At 46.1% G+C, this 22424-nt stretch overlaps 1 protein-coding gene across 1 annotated transcript in view; it reads right to left on the minus strand.

Moving 5' to 3' along the window:
* The window catches only part of LOC144947155 (FERM domain-containing protein 4A-like), a 289753-nt gene that overhangs the window by 128509 nt on the left and 138820 nt on the right, over positions 1 to 22424 (minus strand). The window contains exon 5 of the mRNA XM_078876349.1: positions 3906 to 3990. Within this exon, the coding sequence (XP_078732475.1) occupies positions 3906 to 3990 (85 nt within the window). The remainder of the gene's footprint in view (positions 1 to 3905; positions 3991 to 22424) is intronic.

Below are 22424 nucleotides of genomic sequence, written 5' to 3' on the forward strand. Positions count from 1 at the left end.
GAAATAAAACAACATCATTACGGACGTTCCTCTGTTAACTCTCTCCAAGAAAGAATTACAAACTTGGAACGAAGAATCCAATTGAGAGTTTATTTTTCCGACTCGAGTTCGTCGTTAAAATTAATGGTTTATTGATTCTGTTTTTCCTATGAAAAATGTGGAAATGTTAAATGTACGTTTGAAATTACTTTACAGATCCCCTAAAACGCAACATTAAAAAATATATACATAAATGTATATATTTGTTCACGCGTCAACGTGTTACATTGCTCACTTTATTTAACAATATCACAATATTTTGATTTAAAGCTTTCGTGACTGCAAGGATTCATATTCTTGAATATAATATCACAATGGTCTATTGTTGTTAATTAAGACCTGGTGACCTCTGCAACTGACCCTAGGTCTGTGGCAAAACAATTCCACTTTTCTCTGGTTTGCACCATGTATGCGTGCATGTTGAACTTCTTTCGCACCGTACATCATCAACCGTGCTAATCGGAGGCGCGGGGGAAGGCCAGCAAACCATTGCCACTTCCACAAAATGGTATCAATTTTATCGAGCCTGTGAAGGGATGATGGGCTGTGGCGAATGAAAGAAAGTATAAATTTAGATTACAACACGTCAAAGAAGATAAATACGCAAGGACCACTCGACTTGAAAAGTATAGGCTGTCAGCGGTCAGAGCATAAAATGCATCTTACACCCCGCTTCATGCCTTGTCTCAAAGCACTTATGCCGCAATTGATGCAGCATGTGCCCACGCACCCCCTTAGCCAATCTCTGGAATGCGCAGGAACCTTCACGCTGTAACCCGTCATTTTTTTCCTGCAACATGCTTTCCGTACGCACCGTGCTCCTCTCTCGCCCGTGAGCAAATCTCACCTCTTCCAAAATGAAAACTCGTTTCTTCAGAACTTCTTTTTTGCATTGCGTTCGTCGTCCGTCCCACCGCGCCTCCGATTAGCGCGGTTGACCAAGTGCGGTGCGAAAAAAGTTCAACATACGCACGCACAATGCATGCGGCTTCTTGGCCAGCCTCGATGCACCGTGAGAGCCCTTATATCTGCGTGAACTCTGAACCCAGCGCACCGCGAAGCCTTAAGCCGATGCATTCATCTTGTCGGCGAGCCTTCAAAGTGACCTCGAGTTGACACTTGCCTCGGCAGAAGGATGAAAATCCCACCCTCGCAATGATGGCGTGCACGCATATTATGCGCCTCTGCATACATGCAATTCATCTTTGTTCTTCGAATAACGGCAGATGCTGGAGGAGGACTTGTTCACGCCCCCAGTGTGAACGTTTCGTAATCAGAGCGACTTCTCAGTGGCTTGTGGCACAGGACAGCTCTCTCGGTAGAGAAGCAAGGGTTCCAAAGTGCAAGGTTGAGAGTTCATATTTGGGTCAGGGATGACTCGGCTCAGCATCATTGAACCCAGACCATCAAGATAAGAACCACCTGGCCAGCAGTGCTTGGTGTGTGTGTGTGTATATATGTGTGTGTGTAGATATATGTGAGTGGACTTGCCGATGACTGGTACCAGCGGTGTCAAAATCGGCCTCTGTGGAGGAAGCTCGTGAAGGACGCTACTGGGCAGTTGGAGGAAGTCGCCCTCCAACAACAACGGAGGGCAGAGGAGCGACGCTCACAACAACGAGCGGAGCGCCGGGTGGCTAAAGTACAGCAAGTTGGTACAGTAGGGGGCACAGGTGGTGCATCAGCCAGTCATCTCAGTCATCTCAGTCAGTCGACCTGTGGCACTTGGGTCTGCCCCGTGACCTCCTGCCAGCGGGTGTTCGACACTTCACGTGGCCTCAAGGTGCACATGGCCTGGCACAAGCGGCGTGGTGACGTCACCGCCACCGAGTGGCGAATGGCGGTTGTTGTTGTTGTAAAAAACTAGTTCTTGCCAAAGCGATGTGGAATTTCCACATTTTAATTTTGCAGCCTGCTAAGGTCGATAATTTAACATGAGGTACCACTTTTTTTTGCGAAGTCAACAGCAGTCGTCCTACGGAGAGACTGGACCCCACCCGTAGGAATGTGGAATTGTCATGCTAGGACTTATTGAGACGTGGCTCCCCATATTTTATTCTTTTCATAAAAATGTTTTAACACTATGAGGCCTCCTTTACCAGTGGCAAAATATAGTAATAGGTTTTTCCCCTTTCAACTGGTACAAAACTGACACCTTTATACGAGAGATCATGTTTGCAATAACCACAAAAACAATGTTCTTCGTATTTTTCTGGGAACTTCTCTAATTTATCCATAAGAGGTTTTCTTTTTTGTTAGATCGCGTAAATATAAATGTGTCGTTAAACCCGCCTCCACGCGACACGGTTTACTCTCCAACACACCGGTGTGCTGTCCTAGTAAAGAATTGCCATGTTTTGTGTACGTGGCAAACCTCACAATTTGGCTGTGTCGGATGGTTGCGGGTTTAATGACACATTTATATTTGCGTGAGCCAACCCAAAAAAGCCTCTATTATGGATAATTTAGAGAACTTCCGAGAAAAAGTACGTGCGTTTTTTTTACAGCAGCCAAATACTCGAAACACACGATGTTGATTCTAAATGTGGAGGGAAAAAACCGGACGACCCGGAGAAAAATCCACGTGACCACGGGGAGAGAGGCACTCCAAATATCCATCAGGCATCAGAGTCCGGATCAAACCCACGACCTCGTGGGTACGAGGCGAGGTAGTTAACATCTCGCCACCGTGGCACCCGTAACATTCCATACCGGTGAGGCAAAGGTGGTCAGGACCGGTGCCAATTGCACCGCCTTGCTGGTATGCTGTTCCAGTCGAGGTGTAACGGTAGTGCAGTGGTCAGCCTACACCAGTAGGCCATCCCCTAGGTCGACTCAGCCTCAAATGAGTACCTGGTGCTGTGTGTAAACATCGCCATTGGAGAGACAGAGGCGGTTGGGCAAGGTGCTGGCCACCCCCCCCCCCCCCCCCCGTCGTGTACTGTGATGGCCCTAACAGCGGTTGCCCCAAAAGTCTGTCAAGGCAATAAAAAAACTATTTAAGAGGAGGGGGGAGTGATCCATGAAAACTTAAATTAAATTTTTTTTCGATTTAAAGCTTTCGTGACTGCAGGGATTCATCATCTTGGTTCTTTCGGTAAAGTCACGTAGAAGGGAAATAATATTATTTTATTATTTCCCTTCTACGTGACTTTACTGAAAGAACCAAGAAGATTAAATTAAAATGTTCACGTGCATCGTGAGTGACAGCTTCATGCAGCATTGGCATACACGAAAGCAAATAATGAGTACAGGAACCCATATTCAGCGATTAATCAGTGCATCATTACGCCTCTGTGTCGTTAGCCTTGTTATCACTGCTCGTTAAAAGCACTTTCCCCAAGTCTACACGGAGTACCAATTTGTCTGCGGATATCTCAAAATATCTCAACCCCCCTCCCCAACACACACAAGTTATAAATATGTAAATTGACAAGAGATATATGATTGCGGGATTGAATTTAATGGGGTAAAAAGTGGGTAACCCTCTGTAACCCCCCTCCTTCTGTGGCAGAGGTCGCAAACGGGTTTTGATTCCTTACCCGTACCCGTACCCGGCCACACCAGGGTCGCAAACGAGTACCCGTACCCGGCCGTACCCATACCCGATTGCGACCTCTGGGATGAAGCCATGTTGCAGGCGCGGGTGGGTTGATTATAGGAACTTGAATCGTGAGAAGAGACAAGACGTTGGGAAATGAGTGACAAACGGTGACTCACCAGTGATTCACGGCCTACCCGTACCCGTACCCGGCCGCACCAGGGTCGCAAACGGGTACCCGTACCCGGCCGGGTACGGGTAGCCGGGTATCGGGTAGGGTACGGGTATCGGGTACCCGATTGCGACCTCTGTTCTGTGGTCTTACCGAAGCAACGCAAGCCTTGGCGTTGAGGAAGAACTGGCGGATGGTAGCGCTGTCCTTCAGGAAGGCAATGCTCTCGATGTAGAACCTGCAGAGAGAAGACAAAGGCAAAGATATCCCTTATAGCCTCAACAGACTGTTTGGGGCAAGTGCTTTTCGCGAGTAGCAACCGATGAAGGCCGGCACGGCACACGAGGGGGTGGGAGTAGCCAACAAGATGCCCGGCCGCCTTTGTCTCCCCAGTGACGATGTTGACTACACACCGCACCAGGTATTGTTTTGAGGCCGAGTCGACCTAGGGGGAGGCCCAGGACTGGTTCAGATAATCGTCACCGGGTGTTGGTGACCGTGAGCGGCAATCGAACTCGGGTCGCCGGGTTCGCAGTGCAGCGCGCTAACCGCTGCACCACCGCTCCACACAGAGAGAGAGAAAACAGAACACACACACAATATACATACCCCTGAACCAAAAAAAACCCGATCCCCCAAACCCAGTGTAGCGATACGGCCTGGCACAGCAGAGCACAGCGGGGTGGGGTACGGCTAACGTCAACATCAAGCCTGACCCGCTGCTGTTCCTCCCCAGTGTCCACGTGACACATCACACCGGGCACTCGTTTAAGGCCGAGGATAAAGCTGCCCGGACAGCGTGAGACCAATCGTCACCGACAGTCAACTTTGGCTCGGAAATCCAAAGTCAGACGACCGACGTTCAGAGAGCCCCGATGCGCTCCCAACAGTATCGCCAAAACGCATTTCTTCAGAACTACTTTTTGTGTTTAGTTTGTTGTCCTTCCCCCGCACCAACAATTAGCACGGTTGGCTACGTACGGTGCAAAAGAAGTTCCACATACATACAAACTTACACACGCACACACGCAAATAAACACTCAATAAAAAACGGGACTGGCTAAGCATCGCAATATAAGACTCTCCTGCAAAAAGATGACTGAGAATTCGGCAAGGGCTTTCCTGGATAAATAAACAAGTGGCAAGTTTCTCCAATGCAGTCCACGTACGTTCACAACACAATTAAAGCACATTCTAAAACGCTCTCCAGTCCAAACATTAGCCATGAACACAGTCATCCCAGGAATGCTGATAGCCATCAGTCCTACTGCTACACCGAGCAATGGAAAGAGGCTGTTCCATTTTACAGCCCCACTTTAAAAAATGTCATCGCATACATTTCCTCTTCACCAATGTCCGGCGTTTATGTATTTTGCATGGCGTCGCTTCGAACCAGGGCTCCGTATCTAACAGAGATGGATGGGGCTTTGCCTTTAAAATGCCTGGCAGTTCACCAGCATTGCTTGCAGGCAAGCCTGACTGCGGATGAGACACTTGAGCGATGAGACGCAAAAAACCGGTGCGGAGTTTTTGCTTGTGTCGGTACAAAATGCTGCCGAAACAACATCACCTCCAGCAGGCCGTGGAAGCTCATGGGATTTGTACCAAAATATACTTTTCAATACATGTACACTGCACGTGGAGTAACAGGTACATTCATGTGTCGCGACTGTCTGCACATGTATGTTGTGTCCGTATCGAGCAGCGTTCTTCACGGTTGCCGACTTTAGCCGCCACCGTGAGGGCCGCCACACATCTGAAACCATTGGAGGTTTGACAGCAGCACGATGATGATGGGGGGGGGGGTGTTGTCTGTCACGTGTCGTTTGTTTCAGTTTTTCAGTTTTTTTTTAGTTTCCATTTATTTGGTATAGTCCTGTGAGCCATTCGGCTCTTGAATCGGGTGCAACCGCAACGAACAAAAGACAAAAACATGAACAAGAAAACATCTTAAAGTGACTATGTGACTATGTGCAAACAGAAAATCCAGGAAAAAAACAACAAAATATTCCAGAAAATGCACCGTACACCAACACTGTGTGCAAAAATCCCAGTGGGATGCAAGTCAAACAACAACAACAATAACCACAAGACAACTTAGATTAAGGCCATCAGTCTGACTCTGTACTAAAGGCCACAAGTTCTCCCAACGTCCCGTGGGCAGCCCTGGTGTAAAAACACAGGCCAAGAGCATTGCATTGCGTTGTTCTGGTAAACCATGTGTAACAAGGCCAGCGTATGAGATAGGATTGTGCGTGGTCACCAGTGAATACATTTTTTCGTAAGATAAAAATGCATGATTATAATAAACCAGCACGTTGATAAATGTATTTCGTATTCAATTGACACACAAATATCGTCCATGCCATGAGCAAGGTTGGCTACGTACGGCGTGAAAAAGTCCAACATACGTTACATACATACATGACGAGGAAAGGTTAGTGTTCAATGCTCGTATTATGGCAATGACTGAAAACCCCCCCCCCCCAACCTTCATTTCTCCTACAACACCCACATTTTACTTTACATCGCATTTCACTCGTGTGGATGGCTGCAATCATTAAACACGAACCCGCAAAACAATTTGGGTCGCTCGATTGAAATGGAACGAAAGTACACGGGGCTCTTTCGAGACGAAACGCAATCTCGAACCGGCGCGGCACAACAGCGGGGCCGGCGAAAAGTTTGCTGCGCCGCAAGTCGCCGTTGTTCACATTTCACGCTGCCTTCGCGGATGTCACGAGCCCATACATTTTTGTTTGTTTCGTGCACATTGGGATGCTTCAGTGGCCAATGGTGCCCTCACAGTGGCCAGCGCGCATTGCTTTTTAAATCCTTTATATTAAGTTCACTTGCTTGCTTGCTTGCGCGCTTACGACTGTGCAAATCTTTCGGTCGTTTTTTAACCCACTTCCCGTGATCCAATCGAGCTGACATTTTGCACACAGACTCATTGTGCGTGATAATTTCTTTTCGTGAAATTTTTTTCTCCAAAATGTTACACTTTTTTGGTAAAAAAATATATATATTTAATTACCAATTGCTTAATAGTGACAGGCAATCATCTGACCCATAGGTGGCAGCCATCTCAAGCCAGAGGGACGAGAGGACTCTAGCCGCCCGTTTCAAAGACCAATGTGGGCTGAGTTGTGGCCCATTGAACACGTATATAAAGGATTTATAGTGAAAAACTTAGTTTTTACGGGTTAATTTTTTCTGAGCGAGATATCTGGGGGGGGGGGGGGGCGGCGTGAACTCGGCTCGAACGTGGCAACGTCATTTGCCCCCCCCCCGCCCCCCCCATGGCACGCACCGACCCCACTATCTCTCTGAACCTCGGCGGGCATGTCATCTGTTACGCGAGTAAAAACACTCAGGATGCCTGTTGTAGTGCATTTGGGTAATACATTTCCATCCTGGATAATATCTATACTTGGGTGCCACGGTGGCGAGATGTTAACTACGTCGCCTGGTATGCAGGAGGTCCTGGGTTCGATCCCGACCCTGACGCCTGCTGCTGTATTTAGAATTAGCACGTTCTCCCCATGTTCGTTTTTTTTTTCTCCGGGTCCTCCGGATTTTCTCTCCAAATTTAGAATCAACGTGCGTTTCGAGTATTTGGCTGCTATAAATGTGTAATGACACAGTGGTACACGTGATTGGCTACTTCATCGACCTATTATTTGTGACCAGGTCGCTTCTGAAAAAGAGCTATATAGCTCAGTGGGCCTTACCTGGTAAAATATAACAAAAAACATTTAATAGTAAAAAAAAACCCATCTACAGGTCAACGTGCAAACGTTGCCCTTGGTTGGCTACGTATGGTGCAGAAGAAGTTCAACAGACGCACATACAAAGCCCCGCAAGTGCCTTGGCTCGTGCGACTAATGAAATACGGGGGGGGGGCTCCACTGCTAGACGTAGCAATACTCTGCCACGCTGTTCTAATAACTTTTAGAAGAGGTGGGAATTTCCGCACTTGACCCCACCACGCGCGACCCCTGCCCATCGACTGACTGCGGCGTGCTACCTTACGCTGCTGTGGGTGGCGAGAGGCGCTGAGGATCTAAGGAACGTGCCCGGCGCTTGAACCACTGCAGCGGGAGATCAAACCGAAACTGGGCGACGTCTCGATCGCAAGTCCAGTGTGCTCACAGGTGCACCAGAGAGGAAAAAAATAAAATAAAAAGATTGGAAATCTATTGCTTTTGTGTGGAGATGAAGAACAGTGGGGCTTTTTTGTTTCTTATTTCCCAGAATCCTCTGCAACGTCGGATAACGAGCAACAAAGGGGAAGACCTAAAGCAAGAGCAGACATGAAGCACTCGGGTGTCGAACCTGCCACAGCCACAGGGGATTGATCACACGGGAGGCAGGAGGCGGCGGTGAGGTGTGGTCGTATCAGTTCATCGGAATTTTGAGAATTTCAACTTGCAACGCGCGCACGGTTCACATCGCCTCGGACTCCGAGGCACGAGGAACCAGAGACAAGCCGGGAGGCGTTAGCCAGGCAGTGAGTCGGCGCTACAAACAATTGCTCAATATTTGCAGTCTCCCGTATGTTGAGATGTTTTGCAGCCAATCGCACCCATTACACACAAAGTGCTCGCCACAAATGAACCACGATACTTTACTGATGTTGTCAAAGGGCATAAACCATCATGCTAACTCTGGTCATCCTTGCAGCGGGAAATTTTGGCTAACCATTGAACAAACATGGTCACTGCATCGCGCACTTTCAGATGCGCTTCTGGAATGCTCTTCCTTCCGACATTAGAAAGGCACTAGATTTATGCAAATCTAAATTTACAATTTATTTCTTTAGAACTGCTTGTTGTGTTTAGATTGTTGTTCTTCCCCCGCACCTCCAATTAGCACGGTTGGCTCCGTAAGGTGAAAAAAAAAGTTAAACATACACACATCCGTGCGCAACACATAAGAATACGGAGGAACAGCTAATTGAGCTAAAAATATCACGAAGAACATCTGCCACAACTCTGGGTTAGTGTTGTCAGGCTGCAGCCAGAACTCGAAAAAGGACGCGTATAATTTCCTGGCTATACCGTACCGGTGAGTAGGGGAGATGTTTTAGTCATTGGTGTCAAGGTTTTTCTGCCGAATTCTTGGCTCTGTGGCTAATTCCGTGTGCGGTGAAAGTTCAGAGTTCCTCTATAACTTTGGGGGTGTACTGTGGACAGTTTGTCAGTAGTCACAGACTTGCTGGTCTGTTTATTAAAATTAAAATGTAGTCCTTTCCCTTCAATTATATCCAACTGTGCTTGCGGTGTCACGTCATGGAGACACAGTGTGAATTTGGATATTTCGCGGAGCAGTGGAATCCTGAATGTCGTAGGAAGAGGGCTACCACCTTTGAGATGCCTTCAGGTGACCTCTCTTCTAAGCTGGGGGCGGCAGAGTACATTCCCACTCACCCTGCTACAACAGAGGAATTGTTTGTCGCGTGGCAGTCAAACCGAAACATTTTCGAAGTACGATTTGCTTTATTCTCAAGAGTTGTAATTTTAGGCAACTTGTAAGCACACAGCGAACATTTTATGGAATGGGTTTTTTTGTGATCAGATCCGAGACTCACTAACGTTGAGAAGCCAGTTCCATCCACGGGCACGGTTGCCTGGATTTGAACCTGGGATTTCAGCGCTGCCATCTACGGTCATTGCGCTGACCTCTAAGCATGACCTCTGGAGCCAGCCAGGCTAGCTGTGTTTTTCTTTTTTTACATCATAACCACCCGCTAATTTTTGAAAAAAATGTCCATCAAACTCTGAATATAGTAAGACTCGTGCACAAAATAAGTGAATCAATCATCCTTTGCAGCAGCATTCAACAATCAGCATCCAACGTGGTAAATAAATAACGGAAGAATAGATTGTCTTTGCAGCGAGAATTTACGAAAAATACGGCATTTTTTTTCTTTATTAAAACTGAACGTGCCGTCTTTCATCTCAGAAACACGGTCACATGTTAAACCCTCGGCAGACAATGTTGACTGCATTCCCCATTGAACCGTGCATTTATCTAGAATTTCATAGAGAATTACTCGTTAACTGAATGAGTTACGGCTGTAATTTTTAAAATAGCAACAAAAATAGGCAGCACATGAATAAACATCGCCAGCGATAGTGCAACATCACAAAATGTGTAATTTCTATATTGCGCATAGTTTACCGCCGATTACTCAATCCACTCTTAGTGGCAGACCTCCCAATGTCCTGTTGGCCATGGGGGATATTTGACCATACTTCACCACGCTGCTCAGCACCCGTTGGTGAAGGAGGGGGGGGGGGAGGGTGTCGTTAGGACTGGTTCAGATAGCTTTCTAATCTGATATAAATGTATATAGCAGTGCCTTATTCCAAGGCGCTTTGCAACAATTATAAAAAATGTACATGAGATGAGAGTGGTTGAAATAAAGAGTGTGGTTGGTATTGAAAGTGGTGGTGGTGGTACTGAGAGAGAGAGCACCTCTGGAGGATATTTTGGACTCTACTTTTCCACTCCAGGAGGATATTTGAAACAAAGACAAAGATCCCCCGTAGAGGCTTCACAGACTGTTGGGGCAAGTGCTGTTAACGAAGCAGCACCTATGAAGGCCGGCACGGCACACGAGGGAGGGTGGGTGGCCAGCACCGTGCCTGGCCGCCTTTGCCTCCCCAGTGGCGATGTTTATAAACCGCACCAGGTCCTCATTTGAGGCTGAGTCGACCTAGGGGAGGCCCAGAAACGGTTCAGATAATCGTGTGTTGGCTGTGAGCGGGACACACATAGTTGCCAACGGTTGAGCACCTCGGCATATTTGATTTAGAGACACCGTAATAATATAGATTCAGATCAATAAGTTATTAATCCACACATCTGAGCAATGCAATTTAAAATCAAATTCACTGTGTATAGGGTCAATATCATAATTAGATTTGATTCACATCTTGAAGGTCATGTTTTATGATTGAAAGATATCACTCTTGCTAACAATGATTTGTAATAATAATAATAATAACAAGCTCTATTTAGCATCCTTTCTCATTCCACTGCTGGGGTCAAGGGCTCCTCGTGCTATTTTAAATTGTGGGGTTTTGCTTCACCATACTTCACCGTGCTTGTCAGGAAGCAGCTGAAAGCGCGCCGAATACTTATTTCATTGTCGCTCGCCACTGATGTTGGCCACGGCCATGAATGGAAATCAAATGGGCAAGTTTATCGCACAATGGGCCAACCACTGCGTGCCACACATCTCCAGCCAATACGTACACAAGTTACGTAATTATTGTCATCATCACCATCATCATCATCAATTACCTACATTACAATTAGAACCAATTTCAGAATGCAAACGCATTCCATACATATTATATGAAGACGTGCAATACACATCGTCAATTTATTTATTGAAAATTAATTATTCTAAGAACACACGCATCGCATTTTGCATACGCTTTGGTTCTTTCAGTAAAGTCACGTAGATAGAAAAATAAAATAAAATGTTATTTTTTTATATAACATAAAGTAATTTTTTTTTAAATAAAATAAATTTTTATTTTAAATTTTTCTACCTACGCGACTTTACCGAAAGTTGAGTTTCTTGTCTTGTTTAAACTGTCGTATTGGTACCGTCTTCGAGGACGGTCGCTTGTTGTTGCGATCGAAACGTCGTGATCTATTATTTTTTCTACCTACGTGACTTTACGGAAAGAACCAAAGAACATTAATTATGCAAATGAAGCTGAAAAGACCAAGACAATGTATACAAGACAGGAAATAATGTCCATGCAACCAATACGGTAAGGATGTCACAGGCCGTATAAATAGCACAAATACGACAGTGCAAATAAGACATGAAACTCAACTACTGTAGTTTTATTTTACCAGATATCTTTTACAGAAGCGACCTGGCCACAAATGATAGCTCAACGAAGTGGCCCATCACGTGGACATTAATAGCAGCCAAATACTTTGAACACACGTCGATTCTAAACGTGGAGGGAAAAACCAGAGGACTCGGAGAAAAATCCACGCGACCACCAGGAGAACATGCAAACTCCAAGTATACAGGCGTCAGGGTCGGGATTGAACCCATGACCTCCTGTATACCAGGTGAAGTAGTTAACAGCTTACCACCTTGGCGCAGAGAGTATAAAATAAATGGTCTAAAAGAGACAGTACAAGTAAGAGATAGGACAAGCAAGACAAAAACAATCCATTCTAGTATCAAATTGTTTCTCGGAATTGAGAAAATTCCATCAAATCACAGGCAGCAGGCAAGTGCGTTACCACATGACTAATTATTTGGTTCAGAAAATACATAATGTTTCCCTTCATTTGGCAGCGATACATTATTCATGAGCAGCATCAGTCAAGAGTATTCATCATGATGTGGAAGCTACGCTGATTTATATAAATGGCGCTAAAGAATTACTAAACCATCCCCACTATAATAATCAATTTGGTACAAAAAAATGAAATTTCATAGCGTAATCTACAAGAGTTTGACTTTACGTCTGACCTTACAAATGTTAATGGTCCGATTTAGAAGTGCAAACACAAAATAGGAAAAACTTGCCGTTGCAGTGCAATGAATGAAAATTCCCAGCATTCTGACGGTGGCAAGCAGAACTGAACCCTTTTAAATTGGGGGCGGTGGTGGTGGGTCACGCTACTGCACGTGGCTGCCTGTAATCCAGCACTGTGGATGCAGCAGCGAGAGTTTTTTTTTTTGGCTGGCCATCGAAGACTTTGCAGTTTTTTCCTGGATTTTTAAATCCTTTATATTAAGTTCACTTGCTTGCTTGCGTGCGTGCTTGCGTGCTTGCTTGCTTGCCTACGACCGTGCAAATCTTTCGGTCGTTTTTTAACCCACTTCCCGTGATCCAATCGAGCTGACATTTTGCACACAGACTCGTTGTGCGTGACAATTAATTTTCGTGAAAATTTTTTTCCAAAATTTTACACTGTTTAGGGAATTTTTTTAAATATTGAATTACCAATTGCTTAATGGTGTCAGACAATCATCTGACCCATAGGTGGCAGCCATCTCAAGCCAGAGGACGAGAGGACTCTAGCCGCCCCGATGCCACGCATATAAAGGATTTATAGTGAAAAACTTTGTTTTTACGGGTTAATTTTTTCTGTTTGCGCATAGTCACTTTAACATGTTTTCTTGTTCATGTTTTTGTTTTTTGTTTGTTGCGGTTGCACCCGATTCAAGAGCCGAATGGCTCACAGGGCTATACCTAATAAATGAAACTGAAAACTGAAAATAAACTGAAACTGAACAAAACAGTCACCGCATCGCACGCTCTCAAATGCGTTTCAACAAATATAATATTAAAAATCCAATGCAGCAGGACCCTGTTGAAAAAGAGTCCTTAAGGCTCGGTCGGTTGTGGCTTTCCTGGATAAATTCGTAAATTATTATTACGTATAAATGGTCTTAACTGTCAGTGCAGTGAGATCAGTCGATTGCGAAAAAGGGGTGACCCATCTCCATTGGTGGCCTTGAGCCTGTGATGGAAATTGCACATTCCCATGACGTGAGCCAATATATTTATATGATCGCCGTCTACGTCTTCACAAATGGCATTGAATCGATCAACTACGGAGAGATCTTAAGCCGAGCTGACTATTGACCGGGATTTCAAAGTTATGATAACCACACTGCCACACAACTGGATCTCCACTCTTAAGGCCCTACGTTTATTCATGGCTTGTGTCTCTAAGTTCAGATATCATGCACCACTGATGTTAAATTCATAATAATTTACATTTATTTGTAAGGCGCCTTCCACTCGTGTTTCAAGGTGCCTCGTGAGAATAAGGACAAGGAAAGGCCAAGAGAGAAGCTAAGGGGCCGTCCATAAATGACGTCACGCGATTTTGAACGATTTTTGACCCCCCCCCCCCCTCGTGACACGGCGTCACAAAAAGTCAGACCCCCCCTCAAATATGACGTCACAAAGCTCTGCCCCCCCCCCCCAAAAAAAATAAAACATGCTTCAAATCGCTTTAAACTATTGTCATTGTAGTGCGTTTTTAATGTGGCGCTGCACTCTGATGTTGTGGGAGGAAACATTTATTATAAAGTATATTTAATTAAAATACGCTGCCAAGCTTAGCAGTGTTCCTTAGGACGCTGTCTTTCCGACAGCTCTGTTTATTCACCTGAGGACGGCTGCTTGCGTTGTGGCCTAAACGTCGTGAGCATTTTATTTTATGGTGTAAATTTATTATTATTTTATTATTTCCCTTCTACGTGACTTTACCGAAAGAACCAAGAATAAGTAGAACGTGTTGTCTATATTTATTTAAAGTTGCGCATTTTACGTGATGTCACATTTCTCACCCCCCCCCCCCCCATCGTCACACATCGTCACAAATGTCTGACCCCCCCCCCCCCCAGGTCATTTATGGACAACCCCTAAATAGAATAAACTGACTGAAGAAGATGTGTTTCGGATAAACGATCGTCTGTGGCCAGCAATCTAATTCTGGTACCGGGTTCATATCGCAGTGCGCAAACCACGTCATCACCGCTCCACTGCTCCACCCAGACGTTTTATATTTATACAAACTTTACTACCCGGCATCGCCCGAGACTTGGATTCTTGTCTTGGATTAACACACGGCCTACGCGGAGGGTGGGGGGGGGGTGCGTGACGTCAGCAGGCACACTGCGTGACGCTACCGCGTGCGGGTGACATCACAGATGTGACATCACAGATGTGACATCACAGATGTGACATCACAGATGTGACATCACAGATGTGACATCACAGATGTGACATCACAGATGTGACATCACAGATGTGACATCACAGATGTGACATCACAGATGTGACATCACAGATGTGACATCACAGATGTGACATCACAGATGTGACATCACAGATGTGACATCACAGATGTGACATCACAGATGTGACATCACAGATGTGACATCACAGATGTGACATCACAGATGTGACATCACAGATGTGACATCACAGATGTGACATCACAGATGTGACATCACAGATGTGACATCACAGATGTGACATCACAGATGTGACATCACAGATGTGACATCACAGATGTGACATCACAGATGTGACATCACCGCTCACTTGCCGTGCAAAATATATCCATTATTGCGCCTCCCCCCCCCCCCCCCAAATACAAAATTATATTTTTTATACTTTTTGCATTGTGTATAGTCTGGAAGCTGCCCATATGCCAAATTTCAAGCTTGTTGCATGTCTTTCGCTCTTGTCGTGCATGATGGCGGCGGCAGCATCAGCAGCAAGATGTTCGGGAGCGAGATGCCAAAGTGGAGGTCTGCTTCTAGGTTTGAAGCTTTCGTGACTGCAAGGATTCATATTCTTAGGTTTTTTCGGTAAAGTCACGTAGGTAAAAAATTAAATTAATAAAAGTAAAATAAAATAAAAATAAAATAATATTTTATTTTTATTTTACTTTTATTAATTTTAATTTTTTATCTACGTGACTTTACCGAAAAAAACCTAAGAATATGGAGGTCTACTGCTGGCAACGACGAGAGGGGCTTTAGGAGTTAAGAGTTCGTGTCGTTGCGCCGTTCCTGCACAGTGTGTGGTGTTGACTCTGAGGTCGTGACAGGGTTTTGCTTTCTCATTATTGTTGTTTGTACACTCCTGCACTGATGCCTACTTCGCGATATAACGATTGATTTGATTTGACAATGTGCACACACTGAAGACGATACCATGCGCCCTTCCCCCAAACCACCACCCCCATCTACAGGAAAACGTACGCAGCAGCAGCAGCAGCGCTGAAGAGGCCCCGTTGTTGTGACTTTCGGACTCAAAATTAATCAACATTATTTCATGCCAGCGCTGCTGCTGCTGCTGCATTGGCGGTGGTGCACAAGCACAAACAACAACAACAACAACACAAAACTCAACAAATTCCTCAGTAGCAACCAATGTGTGGCCTTAAAGGAAACAAAATGTATGGCAAATACATTTGATATGGGGAAAGGACATTTGGCCAAAACGTCGATAATCGCATATATTCCGTTTCAAGGCAGCGTCATTGACGAATGCGTGGAATGTTTTGTTACTTGACATGTAATGCCGGGTGGTTGTATTTGTACACACCGCGTACGTGATTAACAATCACGGCGTAATTGGACTAAGATGACATGTCACACCGACCTCACGTTGGCTTAATTTAAAACCGCGTTATGACTCCAGAGCAGGTTAAAAGCACCCTCACCCCCCACGTGCATCGTATGATGGCTATCTCTGTTAGTAGTCTCGCGTTTGTGGAGACCATTCCACATTGCTATGACGAGGGCCAGACTTTCTATGGATCGACCAGTGTCCATGACCCACTACAGTGGAGTCTGTTTTCAAACACACGCCTTGTAATCACATTTTACAGTCACTAAAATCAATGGAATCCTAGTAACTAGCCCAGAATCTCGATTTAAAGCTTTCTTGAATGCAGGGATTCATCTTCTTGGTTCTTTCGGTAAAGTCACGTAGAAGGGAAGTAATAACATAATAAAACATAATAAAATAATTCTCACAGCGACAGCGTCTGCATTCAGACGCTGTCGCCTCGACAGACCTGGTTTTCACCTGAGGACGGCTGCTTGCGTTGTGGCCGAAACGTCGTGAGAATTATTTCATTATGTTTTATTTTTATTATTTTATTAGTTCCCTTCTACGTGACTTTACCGAATGAACCAAGAAGATGTAGCCCAGAATCCATTGCGACGACGTATCTCTATTGTAAAACGAACTAGTGTGTTAAAGCAAAAGCGGCATTTGCCCTATTATTATTAATCAAGGTTTCAGTCAATTGAGCCGCTTTATCTAATTTAAGTAAGAATATTTACGTCATTAATTTGATCAAATTACATCAAGTATTGCCATTGCTTTGCTACAGGGTGAATAAAATGCCTACCGCTTAGGGGGGAATTGGCAGCGGCGGTCCAATGGAGAGGTTAACCTACCCCCCCCCCCCACTTGCCACAAGAATGTGGAATTTCCACCAATTGCTTCAGGACGTCCAACAAAGGTGAGTACCACTTCGTACTTGTTAAGCTTGATGAGAGATGTTCTCGTGGAATGAGCACCCTCAAAACGATCAGTGTGGTGAAGATGTCAATATGTGGCTATGCGTACAAGGGTCAGGTCTGCAGTCCATTAGGTGGCCGGGCAGGTCAGGGGTCAGAACGCTGAGCTGACCACTGCCTAAGGGCGTGCCGCGGTGCAGAGATATTAACTACTTTGCCTGGTACACAAGAGGTAATGGGTTCAATCCCGACTGTTGACGCCTGTATATTTCGGGGTTTGCATGTTCTCCGTGTGGTCGTGTGGATTTTCCTCTGGGTCCTTCGGGTTTTCCCTCCAGATTCAGAATCGACATCACACGTTTGGAGGACTTGGCTGCTATAGATTTTCACGTGTTGAGCTGCTTCATTGGGCTATCATTTGTGACCAGCTTCTGAAGAGCTGTATAGGTCAGTGGCCCTTTACCTGGTAAAATAAAAAAAAAAGTTAAGTTAGGTCCAGGGTTCTCAAGAGTAGCGAGAGGATGGTCACCAATGACTGTATAAAAAAATGTGGCGAAATTCCAGCTCTGAGAAATACAAATATCAGGTTGACTGTCATATGATGAACGGGACTCTCAGTGGCAGAGCGGGTGGGAAGGAGCTGTCGCCTACTGCGTGGTTTCGAGGTCACCCGAAGGCTACTCAGAGTGAAGCTTTTTTTTCCACTAGCGTGGAGCTTTTCACTCTTCTGCGAGATATCCCAATGGATCCATCATCTCACGGCACGAATCCGCTAACACAATTAGAAATAAAAATTTTTTGCGGGAGTAAAAGGTTAACTTCGGCAATGCCGTATTGACTAGTTAATTCAATTCAGCGATGATGAAAGGCAGGGCGGGCCGGGGTCTCACCAACAGGGATTCGATTCCCTTGCAGAGGGACGGCCTCCCTCTGTGTCGAGGCCATTCGGTCGCGATGCGTGGCCGTTACCACCCATGGCTCGGCCACCGATTGACTTCCAAGAGCGTGCCAATGCTACCGCTGGGTGGATAGGGAATAGACCATCAGCGGTTCTTGACCTTTACTGCAGCCTTGCACCCCCCCCCCCCCTTTGATTCGCAATCGTTACAAAAGTATCGAATGTTAAGAAATACATAGGGTTTGATGCAAGGCCGTAGCCATGGAGTCAACATTGGGGGGGGACCAAATATTCCAGGGTGTCTGGGGGTCCCAACCCAGAAAAATATCTACATGTTAAAACTCATTTCCTGCCCAAAATAAAAAAAAATTCTCTAACACATGGGATGGACTTTTTTTTATAAACTTTTTGACAATAATGTCTAATAGTGTATTGTATTACATTGCTCTGTTTTTACTTTTTTTTTACCATTTCTTGTTTCATTGTATGTAATGGCAGAGATTAGGGATTAATAAAGTACAGCCATAGCCACAATCATATAAGCAGATGTCTATGCATTGATTTATATGAAGACAAGTCCAGATATTGTGGCCAAGGTTTAGCAAATTGTTATTTTTATTTACATAGCATAGCAATAATTTTTTTATAGCAATATATTAGGGGGGACATTTAAGCATATTTGAATATGGTTTGATTAAACAAAGTAGTTGTACTTATGTGCCCGTGCTCAATGTGTGTTTCGATGATTTGCCTTCCAAAAAAAATCTGCCCATGTCTTACACCCCCAGAAAGGGCATCTCGCACCCCCAGGGATTGCGTGCACCCCCAGGTTAAGAACCACTGGGATAGAGGAAGGAAAGGTACAAAAATATTTTAAAAAACACACGAAGGGTGGGTGATGTTTCACGTGCTTTCACTGGGAATCAAACCGTGCCTCTCGATGAAACTCAACGCCTTCATCATTAGAAAGAAAAAAATGAATAATTGGTTAATATTTCAGGCAATGGCCTTTCCTCAGACAGGAACGATGTATTGACTCGTCATTGGAGATTTGCTCTTCACACAGTGGCATCTTGAGGGAGGGGTGGGGGGGGGAAGAAGGCGAGCTTGAATAAGATTTATCCAATTTATTGCAGGACCGAGCCTTTCGCTCCGCGCTGCGTTCCCATTTTCGCCGCTGAGCACTTTCAGAAATCGTCGCCCTCCTCGATGATGGCTTCAATCAAAAACGAATCGCCACCACCGCCTTGCTCTTCCCCGCACTCGCCCCCCACCCCGCACCGCACGCACGAGTCCTATGAAGGGAGGATTGCGTGGGTGGGTGGGGGGGTAGCCACCAGGGGGGGCCACGCTGTCCACGCAGCTTGTGTGGGTGGGGTGGTGGGGGAGGGGAGTCAGGACGGACGGATTAGAGACCTTTCCACTAAAGTGTCCGCCGAGGAGATCGCTGATATTCGGCTCACCACCAAGGCCATTTTTCGCTGCCCTCTGAGAGCAAAACAGTCTCTATGGAAACCTCAGCTGAAGTAGCAGGGGAGTAAATATGACGTTTGATTTATTTTGTATTTTTCTCCAAAGCGAGGGATTTCGATCACTCGGTTCAAACCCAGAAGTCAAAGTGGCTCCCATGCTCGAACGAACAATGCAGCAGCAGCAGCAGGCAGCAGCAGCAGGCAGCAGCAGCAAGCAGCAGCAGCAAGCAGCAGGCAGCAGCAGAAAGCAGCGGGCAGCTGCAGCAGGCAGCAGCAGCAGGCAGCAGCAGCAGGCAGCAAGCAGCAGGCAGCAGCAGCAAGCAGCAGCAGCAAGCAGCAGCAGCAGGCAGCAAGCAGCAGCAGAAAGCAGCATCAAGCAGCAGCAAGCAGCAGCAGGCAGCAGCAGCAAGCAGCAGCAGGCAGCAGCAGCAAGCAGCAGCAGGCAGCAGCAGCAAGCAGCAGCAAGCAGCAGCAGGCAGCAAGCAGCAGCAGGCAGCAGCAGGCAGCAGCAGCAGCAGCAAGCAGCATCAAGCAGCAGCAGCAGCAGGCAGCAAGCAGCAGCAGCAAGCAGCAGCAGGCAGCAGCAGGCAGCAGCAGCAGCAAGCAGCAGCAGCAAGCAGCAGCAGCAGGCAGCAAGCAGCAGCAGCAGCAAGCAGCAGCAGCAAGCAGCAGGCAGCAGCAGCAGGCAGCAAGCAGCAGCAGCAAGCAGCAGCAGCAGCAAGCAGCAGCAGCAGCAAGCAGCAGCAGCAGCAGCAAGCAGCAGCAGCAAGCAGCAGCAGCAAGCAGCAGCAGCAAGCAGCAGCAGCAAGCAGCAGCAGCAAGCAGCAGCAGCAAGCAGCAGCAGCAAGCAGCAGCAGCAAGCAGCAGCAGCAAGCAGCAGCAGCAAGCAGCAGCAGCTCACGTCTCTCTTGACGGCTCTCAGCCAGTCGTGGACATTCCACATTCCACACGGTTGTGGGCCAGTGTCTCCGTAAGACAATCACTAAAGACTTCCCCCGTCCACGCCTGCGCTAACATCGCTACACTATTGGAAGTCAGTGCGGCAATTATTGTGTTTGCCCCTCCCCTGCCCCCCCCAGGGAGATGATAAGGCTGAGTTGTCCTCTTTACCAGGATCTTTACCAATCACAGCACCACCGTGTAAGGGGCCGTTCATAAATGACGTCACGCGATTTTGGACGATTTTTTACGACCCCCCGTCGTCACACGGCGTCACAAAAAGTCAGACCCCCCCCCCTCAAATATGACGTCACAAAGCTCTGCCCCCCCCCAAATAAAATAAAACTATTGCCATTGTAGTGCGTATTTAATGTGGCGCTGCACTCTGATGCTGTAGGAGAAAACATTTATTAAAAAAGTATATTTAAGTAGAACGTGTTGTCTATATTTATTTAAAGTTGCGCATTTTGATGTGACGTCACATTTCTCACCCCCCGCCTCGTCACAAATGTCTGCCCCCCCCCCTAGGTGCGTGACGTCATTAATGGACGGCCCCTAAGCTGCTCCCACCATCGTTTGATGATCGACTTTACGCGGACGTCTGCCTGTTGGTGGGTTAATATACGGCTCCGTCTCCGCGCCATACGACCACTGGCCAAGTCTGACAAACGCCAATGCCATAATTTTCTGCCACCATGCAAAAGCTCTCCCGTGTCAATCTTAATTTTAGAACTTTCGTGACTGCAGGAATTATTACTTGGTTCTTTCGGTTAAGTCACGTCTAAAGATAAAATAATTAATTAAATTAAATAATAGAATACGACGTTTCGATTGCAACACAAGCAATCATCATCAGGTATAATGAAATAGCGACATAATATCTAACCAGAAAACTATAGACAGACATATTAGCAGACAGATATCACCAAGATACATACATAGCGAGAGCAACACAGGTAACAGAGAGGGGTGATCGTCTCTGTGGGGTGGCCTTAAATAGACAGAGGGGGGGGGCGGAGGCAGAGAGAGGGAGGGGGGTTAGAGAAAAAATTAGCATATCAATGAGTGGTCCACAAAACGTGGTGCTGCAAGTACGATGGCACGGCAAGCAAGCCTGAAAATCAGGAGAAAGACACACTAAAATTAAATAACCTAGTAAAATATCGAAATGTAATGTAATACAACACAGAGGGTCGGTCAACACACAATATTTTACTAGGTTATTTAATTTTAGTGTGTCTTTCTCCTGATTTTCAGGCTTGCTTGCCGTGCCATCGTACTTGCAGCACCACGTTTTGTGGACCACTCATTGATATGCTAATTTTTTCTCTAACCCCCCTCCCTCTCTCTGCCTCCGCCCCCCCCTCTGTCTATTTAAGGCCACCACACAGAGACGATCACCCCTCTCTGTTACCTGTGTTGCTCTCGCTATGTATATTGGTGATATCTGTCTGCTAATATGTCTGTCTATAGTTTTCTGGTTAGATATTATGTCGCTATTTCATTATACCTGATGATGATTGCTTGTGTTGCAATCGAAACGTCGTATTCTATTATTTAATTTATTATTTTATCTTTAGACGTGACTTAACCGAAAGAACCAAATAATAACTCTCCCGTGTCAGGCAATCAATCAAACAGATACATCGATCATTACCTTATTCAGCTCAAACTGAAGGCCCATTTATAGTCATCGTTCCCTTTTCTGAGACGGAATCAGATGCTTAAAAAAATATAAATCAGTTTTAGATACGATTCGTGTTCATGCTTGGGGTCTCGGTTCAGTCACCCACAAACAAAGTGTGCCATGCTCCGTTCAGCGGCCTCGTTATGGGGAACAATTGGGATCCACATTAGAGTGGATCAGCTTGAATTCCTGCTAGAAATTGCCGGTGGCGACACGAATCGAACTATTCATTATCCCACGAGCACTCGCTCCCCCCCACCCGACCCCCCTTTTCGCTCCTCTCCCCCTCCGATCGTTGCCCCCTCCCTGCATGAGTAGCGGGGGGGGGGGGGGCAGTGAGCCCGACCGCCTTTCCCGTTCTCCTGCCCCGTAGGCCCCTGGCCCCGGGCTCTGTTGTCCGCAGAACATTCGTCCCCTCCTCCTTGCCGCCCGTGCTCTTTACCGGGCTCATATAAAAATGTTTTTTATATACGTGACAAATGTTCATTGAAAAAATATTTTAAAAAAGCATAAACAATTATTTAAACACATGTTATTTAATTTAAAATAATTAATCCGCTACGACCGACTCCAGTGGCACGCACGCTAACTCCATGCCATCATCCTTCAGGGACCCCCTTATTAA

Source organism: Lampetra fluviatilis, chromosome 44 (assembly GCF_964198595.1).
Source record: "Lampetra fluviatilis chromosome 44, kcLamFluv1.1, whole genome shotgun sequence".
NCBI classification, from domain to species: domain Eukaryota; kingdom Metazoa; phylum Chordata; class Hyperoartia; order Petromyzontiformes; family Petromyzontidae; genus Lampetra; species Lampetra fluviatilis.